The sequence below is a fragment of the Cicer arietinum genome, chromosome 8 (genome assembly GCF_000331145.2).
Source record: "Cicer arietinum cultivar CDC Frontier isolate Library 1 chromosome 8, Cicar.CDCFrontier_v2.0, whole genome shotgun sequence".
In the NCBI taxonomy this organism is placed as follows: domain Eukaryota; kingdom Viridiplantae; phylum Streptophyta; class Magnoliopsida; order Fabales; family Fabaceae; genus Cicer; species Cicer arietinum.
In genome coordinates this window covers 10,166,843-10,173,186 of record NC_021167.2, presented here as the reverse complement: position 1 = coordinate 10,173,186, position 6,344 = coordinate 10,166,843, and the positions used below count along the sequence as shown (strand labels likewise).

At 26.6% G+C, this 6,344-nt stretch overlaps 1 protein-coding gene across 1 annotated transcript; it reads left to right on the top strand.

The window, feature by feature from the left end:
* The first annotated feature begins 368 nt into the window (after positions 1–368).
* Positions 369–4,630, top strand: LOC101510432 (protein neprosin). The gene is made up of 7 exons (XM_004489736.4): positions 369–1,002; positions 1,092–1,178; positions 1,303–1,515; positions 2,060–2,224; positions 2,467–2,520; positions 2,681–2,827; positions 3,998–4,630. Exons 1-7 carry the CDS (start codon positions 655–657, stop codon positions 4,370–4,372), a joined length of 1,389 nt encoding a protein of 462 aa, XP_004489793.1. The 5' UTR covers positions 369–654; the 3' UTR covers positions 4,373–4,630.
* The last annotated feature ends 1,714 nt before the right edge of the window (positions 4,631–6,344 follow it).

The following is a 6,344-nucleotide window of genomic DNA, read 5'->3' as shown; positions in this document are numbered from 1 at the left end:
TTAATTATCATCTTCAACATAATGCAAATTTTATCAAATTTATAACTTAAATCTTCAAATAAACTCAATATTTTTATTCTTTATATTTTCAAATTTTTAAAATAAAATTAAATAAAAGACTAAATTAAAAAAAAATAAAAATTAAATAACTTAAATATTATCTAAAATTAAGTTAAAGAAACATCCTAACAATTATATTTTTTATTTAATATAGAATGAACATGAAATGATCTTAGTTAAGCAGAAAGATAGCATTGATTAAGAGAGAAACTCCATATATCTCCTTTTGTTATTTTATTCTTCTAATAAATACACCAAACACCATATGTCAACAATTATTTATAAGTTATGATTTGGTGTAGCCCTTTACACACTCCTAGAAATTTTTAAATATGGCACGATTTCATCACTAATCTTAGCATTTATAAGGGCTCCAACCCACATGGGCAAAACTTCATCACAACCCAAACTCTTCCATTTATTCTAATCAGCCAGCCAACGCCTGAGACCTCAAGTTGTCAGTAACAAGCCCCAAGTTTTAGAAGTTTGAGAGAGAGAAAGAGAGAGAGAGAATAGAAGCAATTACATTTATATACTATGCTTCCAATGCATTGAAAATGCTGAAGAATTAATTTACTCATTTATGTGTTGGAGATGTGTTTCCCTTGGCACAATCAAAATCTAGGAACACACAATTTTGTTTTGTTCAATGGAAGAAGACAAGATCAATGTGAACAACTTCAAATGGATTCTTCAATAGAAACAAAGAAGACAAATTTCTTAAACATGGATTTCAGCTTGTGTTTCAACTCTCCAATCATTTACAACCTTGTACATTTTCTTCTTGTTTTTTCTTTGGTTTGTCCTGTTTTTTCCTCTTCAGAAATTGGTAACGACCCAGTTGCTAATAACACTTTTAAACCAAAGGAAGAGTTACAAAAATTGATTATCATAAGAAATCATCTTCAAAAGATCAATAAACCTTCTATTAAGACAATTCAGGTATGTTAAAAGTTTCATTCTTTTCTATTTTCATTTCCCCTGTTTTTTGCTCTGTTTTTTAACATAATTTTAATGATTTTTATTTTTAGAGTCCTGATGGCGATATCATAGATTGTGTTATTTCTCATCATCAACCAGCTTTTGATCATCCTTTATTTAAAGGACATAAACCATTGGTAAGTTCTAATTGAATTAAAAATAATTTTAAGTTTTTTATTTTTTATTAATTGAAGTTAAGCTATGATAGAAATTTATATTTAAAAAATTAATATTATTATTTTCTTGCTTGAATGCTTGTAGGATCCTCCAGAAAGGCCTGAAAATCATAATAAAATGGATGTATTGAGTGATAATTTTCAATTATGGAGTTTATCAGGCGAATCGTGTCCAGAAGGAACAATTCCAATTCGAAGAACAAAAGAAGAAGACATGTTAAGAGCTAGTTCTATAAATAGATTTGGAAGAAAATTAAGAAGACATGTTAGAAGAGACACAAACAGCAACGGACATGAGGTATATACAATGCAACTTCTGAAAAATCACACTAAGAAATTGAAGCCTTAGTTTATTTTTTATTTTATTAATTTTCTTTTGTCTTATCAATTAAAGCAAGGCATTAATTAATTAACAAACAAATATGATAGAAAACTTGAAGAGGAAGCACATGGTAGTTGAGTGTTTTGATTTTCATTATTTGCATATGTTTCTTTTTTCTTCTTCTTCATGTTTTAATGTCTATGTATCTTGTTTGGTATGAAATTTTGAGTAGCTGGATTATCATGGATGGTGAAATTTCAACCTTTTTACTTATTATAGTAATCACAAAATTTCATGATTCTTCAGCTAGTTAATATTTCACTTATTCCAAAGTAATTCATTTTTCTATTCTTGGGTATGTGCAACAATCACATTATCTTAAATAGGAAATTTTAACCAAAAAATTCAACTTGAAATTCAAACTATCATACAAAAAAAAATCTAACTTCAAATTTAATTTTCATTAAGGAATATATTGAAAATGGCCTAACAATTTAATTTTAATTTAATTGCTACACAGCATGCAGTTGGATATGTGACTGGAAATCAATATTATGGAGCAAAGGCTAGCATAAACGTGTGGGCCCCACGTGTGGCAAATCAATATGAATTCAGCTTATCCCAAATGTGGGTCATTTCTGGTTCATTTGGAGATGATCTCAATACCATTGAAGCTGGTTGGCAGGCATGTATTAATTAAGTCATTAATATATTTTAATTTAGTCTTCAATTGATGAAACACACTTTATTTATATCATTAAAATAAAATTATATCTTTCAAGTTTCAACGGTTCTCTCTTAAATGCACTATACTTGGTTAGCATTCAAAGACAGTTAGAATGCTCAACCACCTATGATTCATTTTTATTCATGAATTTAATTTTTGTAACTTAGCTAAAAAACTAATTTAAATTAATTTTTGTGCAGGTCAGCCCTGAGCTCTATGGGGACAGTTACCCTAGATTCTTTACTTATTGGACGGTAAGTATCAATAAAGAAAAAGAAAGAAAATTATATTTTATTTTATTTAATTAATATACTATTATTATGAAACTTTGCTTGAAGTGTAAGATAGCTACTAAGAAGACTTTCAATAATAATGATATATGATGATTATTATTGTTATTATTATTATTTGCAGAGTGATGCATATCAAGCTACTGGATGTTATAATTTACTTTGTTCAGGTTTTGTTCAAACTAATAATAAAATTGCAATTGGAGCTGCAATATCTCCAACTTCTTCTTATTCTGGGGGACAATTTGATATTAGCTTGCTCATTTGGAAGGTAAATTTTATTTTTTACTCTATAATAAAATTGACCTTAGAAAACTATTGAAAATTTATATTATAAGTGTCTAATTTTTTAAGGTTTACTTTTACCTTTATTTATTAATTTTAATTTCTTTTTGGTGAGTAATCTCAGTTTTTACTGTTGATTGGAAAAGTTAACCTTTGTCACACAAGCCTTACAAAATAGATTAAGGGTTCATAATAATTCATTTATGTCCTAGTTTAATGAGTATATACACGTTGGTTGAAATCCAACAACAATATTTGTGGATCACTTTAAGGGTCCCACCTAAAGGATAAAATATTTAATTACATAAGATTGATCTAGGCCGTTTGATTTGAATACTTTATTGGTTCACAAAAGTCTTCAAATTTCATGGTCAAAAGCTTCAAAGGAACTCAATAACAAATAATAAATAAATAAAAATGATTAAAAAAATGTTCAAAAGTGGTCTCTCTCCACTGTTTTGGAAGTCGCAATTACATCGAATTTTGTGATATATAGAATAGTATTAAAAGAAGTATAGGGGAGGTTATTTTATGTTTTCATTGCAAGATAAAAATTATTTATAATAAAATAAAAATTTTGAAAACGACAAAAAATGAAAATAGTGCACAAGTTTTATACTATGTCTAGTCGTAGTTAAGAAGCACCACTTTAGTAACTTTAATACTTTGGGATATTACACGCATGCACTAATGAATTCGAATAATGAACTGTATTTTCTCTTATGCTTTCCTTTCTTTTAAAGATTCTCTTCCTTTTTCCCAACAAAGAGCTTCTAATTCTGAACTCTTCACCCTTTTGTTCTTCATTTTATTATTATTTTAACAAAATTCCAAATATTTTGTAAATACCTTTCTTTACTCCTCTTTTTGACTCATTTCACTTACCACCCTGGCTAACATGTTGCTATTCATAATTATGTCTATCTTTAATAAAATTGTTTTTCCTTATTTACAAAACAAGAAAACAACAAAAGGTGTGCCATTGCCAATGAAGGTTTTGTTCCACTCTTCTTTTTGAAAAATGATTTTATGTTATTTAATTTTTTTTATATAGTTTTAAATTAATGATTAAGTTGTATAAAGTAAAAATTTATAAAAATTTAGTGTATGCATTTTAATATTTAAATAACATAATTAATTAATTTTTTATTTTTAGGATCCAAAACATGGAAATTGGTGGCTTGAATTTGGGTCTGGAATTTTAGTTGGATATTGGCCATCATTTTTGTTCACACATTTAAGGGATCATGCAAGTATGGTACAATTTGGTGGAGAAATTGTGAATTCAAGACAAGGGTCTCATACTTCAACTCAAATGGGTAGTGGCCATTTTGCTGGAGAAGGTTTTGGAAAAGCATCATATTTTAGGAATTTGCAAGTTGTGGATTGGGATAATAATTTGATACCCTTGTCAAATCTTAGGGTTCTAGCTGATCATCCAAATTGTTATGATATACAAGGAGGAATAAATAATGTTTGGGGGAATTACTTTTACTATGGTGGACCTGGAAGAAATGTGAGATGTCCCTAAAGGAATAAATAGCATATAGAAGTGAATCTTCTTTTTCTTTTGGGTATTTTTGGGTTTGGGTTATATTGGTTCTCCTTTTCAAGGGCATTCAAGGTGCTTGGAGTAATTTATTCTTATATTTAAATTAAATTTGGTCAGGAATTTTTTTAAAAAAATGTTGACTAACATGTCATCCATTGATTATACCATTACTGCATGAACTCTTATGTAAAAATCTTAAAAGAGAAATAGTAAATATACTTTGTACCGTTATTGGCATCTCCTTTCTTGTTCTATGACTGATTTTTCTAACATCACATTTTCTTTTGTTTCTTTTTATTTTATTTCCTCGTCATTTTAGACCTAGTGTTTAATGATACTGAAGTTATAAAAAAAAATTTACTTCTCTTATCCTCGATACTTTTTAGATTGATCAATTTAATATTTTTTTTTGTCAAATATTAATAGAATTGATTAATTTGAACTTAATTAAGGACTTTAGAAAACATAAGGGGGAAAGAAGAGGATTTTTTTCAATTATATCCTATTTTTGGAAGAAAAAAAATATCCAAAATATCCTATTTTTGGTCCTTAGGAGGTCGCAGAGTGGAAATGCAATCATTTACTTTGCGTTAAAAATTTTTTTTTCTTTAAGATTTTGCATCAAGAGAATGCGATCATCTATTGTTTTATTTATTTATTTTTTTAATAAATTAAAAAATAATAAAATGTCAAACCAATAGATAGTAGCGTCTCTATGATGCAACCTTATGAAGGAAAGATATTTTCATACATGATCTTATGTATTCTCTGCTACTCTAAGACCCAAAAAAGTAGGACATTTTGAAGAAAAAAAATTGAAAGACAATATAATTAAAAAAAATCTGAAAGACGAAACCTTTTGGGTAGAGGAGGGACAAGGTTGGGCTAAGGCCCAAATCAGTAAGGCTAGAGTTTGAAGTTTCTCTTATTTTTGTTTATATTTTTTTCTTTTTGTATTCTTAGGCCTCAGAAGATTATGTACACCAACGAAAAGGCTTCACAAGTAAAAAAAAAAGAGTATATCAATTGAAATAATTAAAATAATTGTATCTCAAAAAATAAAAATAAAATAATATTTAAGTAAAATTAATAAAATAGCATTAAAATGTCTCTGTCATTTTTTTTTTATCAAAACACTGCTTTAAACTTAAATTTCAATAAGTGTTAGACCGACGTGGGAAAGTTGACCATAATTTTACAAAAATTAATTGAAGCAAGAATTTGAGATGTGTTTATTTACTTCTACTATCAACAAAAGAAGTAAAACACTTAAAAAAATATAATTTTATTCTCATTTAATTTTTTTATCACGTCATTATTTAAGCGTAAAAAAATAAATATATAAAAAAAGAAATAAATAAATAACTACCAATATATATAACTATATGTTTTTTACAAAAAAAAATATAACTATTTTAGTAAGATAAAAATAACTACAAAAAATAATAATTTTGTCCTCCACATTTTTAACCATTATCAAATTTTAGAGATAAAAATGACAATTTGTAATACAATTTTTTTACACAACCAAATACTATTTTCTTATCAGGATGAAAAATACACCGGATAAATATTTATAACCTTTGCACAGAAAAATACGGGTAAGTATTTGTATACGATAAATATAAAAGAAAAATACACAAGATACTGTATGCATTAACTTTTTAAGATATTAAATGATAATTCTAAGCGTCTGTCTGCATGAACTTTTTAAGATATTAAATCTATCATTTCATTTTTTTTAAATGAAATGTATTTTTTATAAAATTAAATATACTATATGTGAGCTCGTGCAGTACTTACTAAAGATACAGAATTGACACATTATATGAGATACTTTATAAAAGTTTTATAATTAAATAAAATATAATAAGTGATAATTTAAATATTAATCATTATTAGTTAAAAAAAATACTACAAACTTAATAATTATATTATGAATGGTAAAATA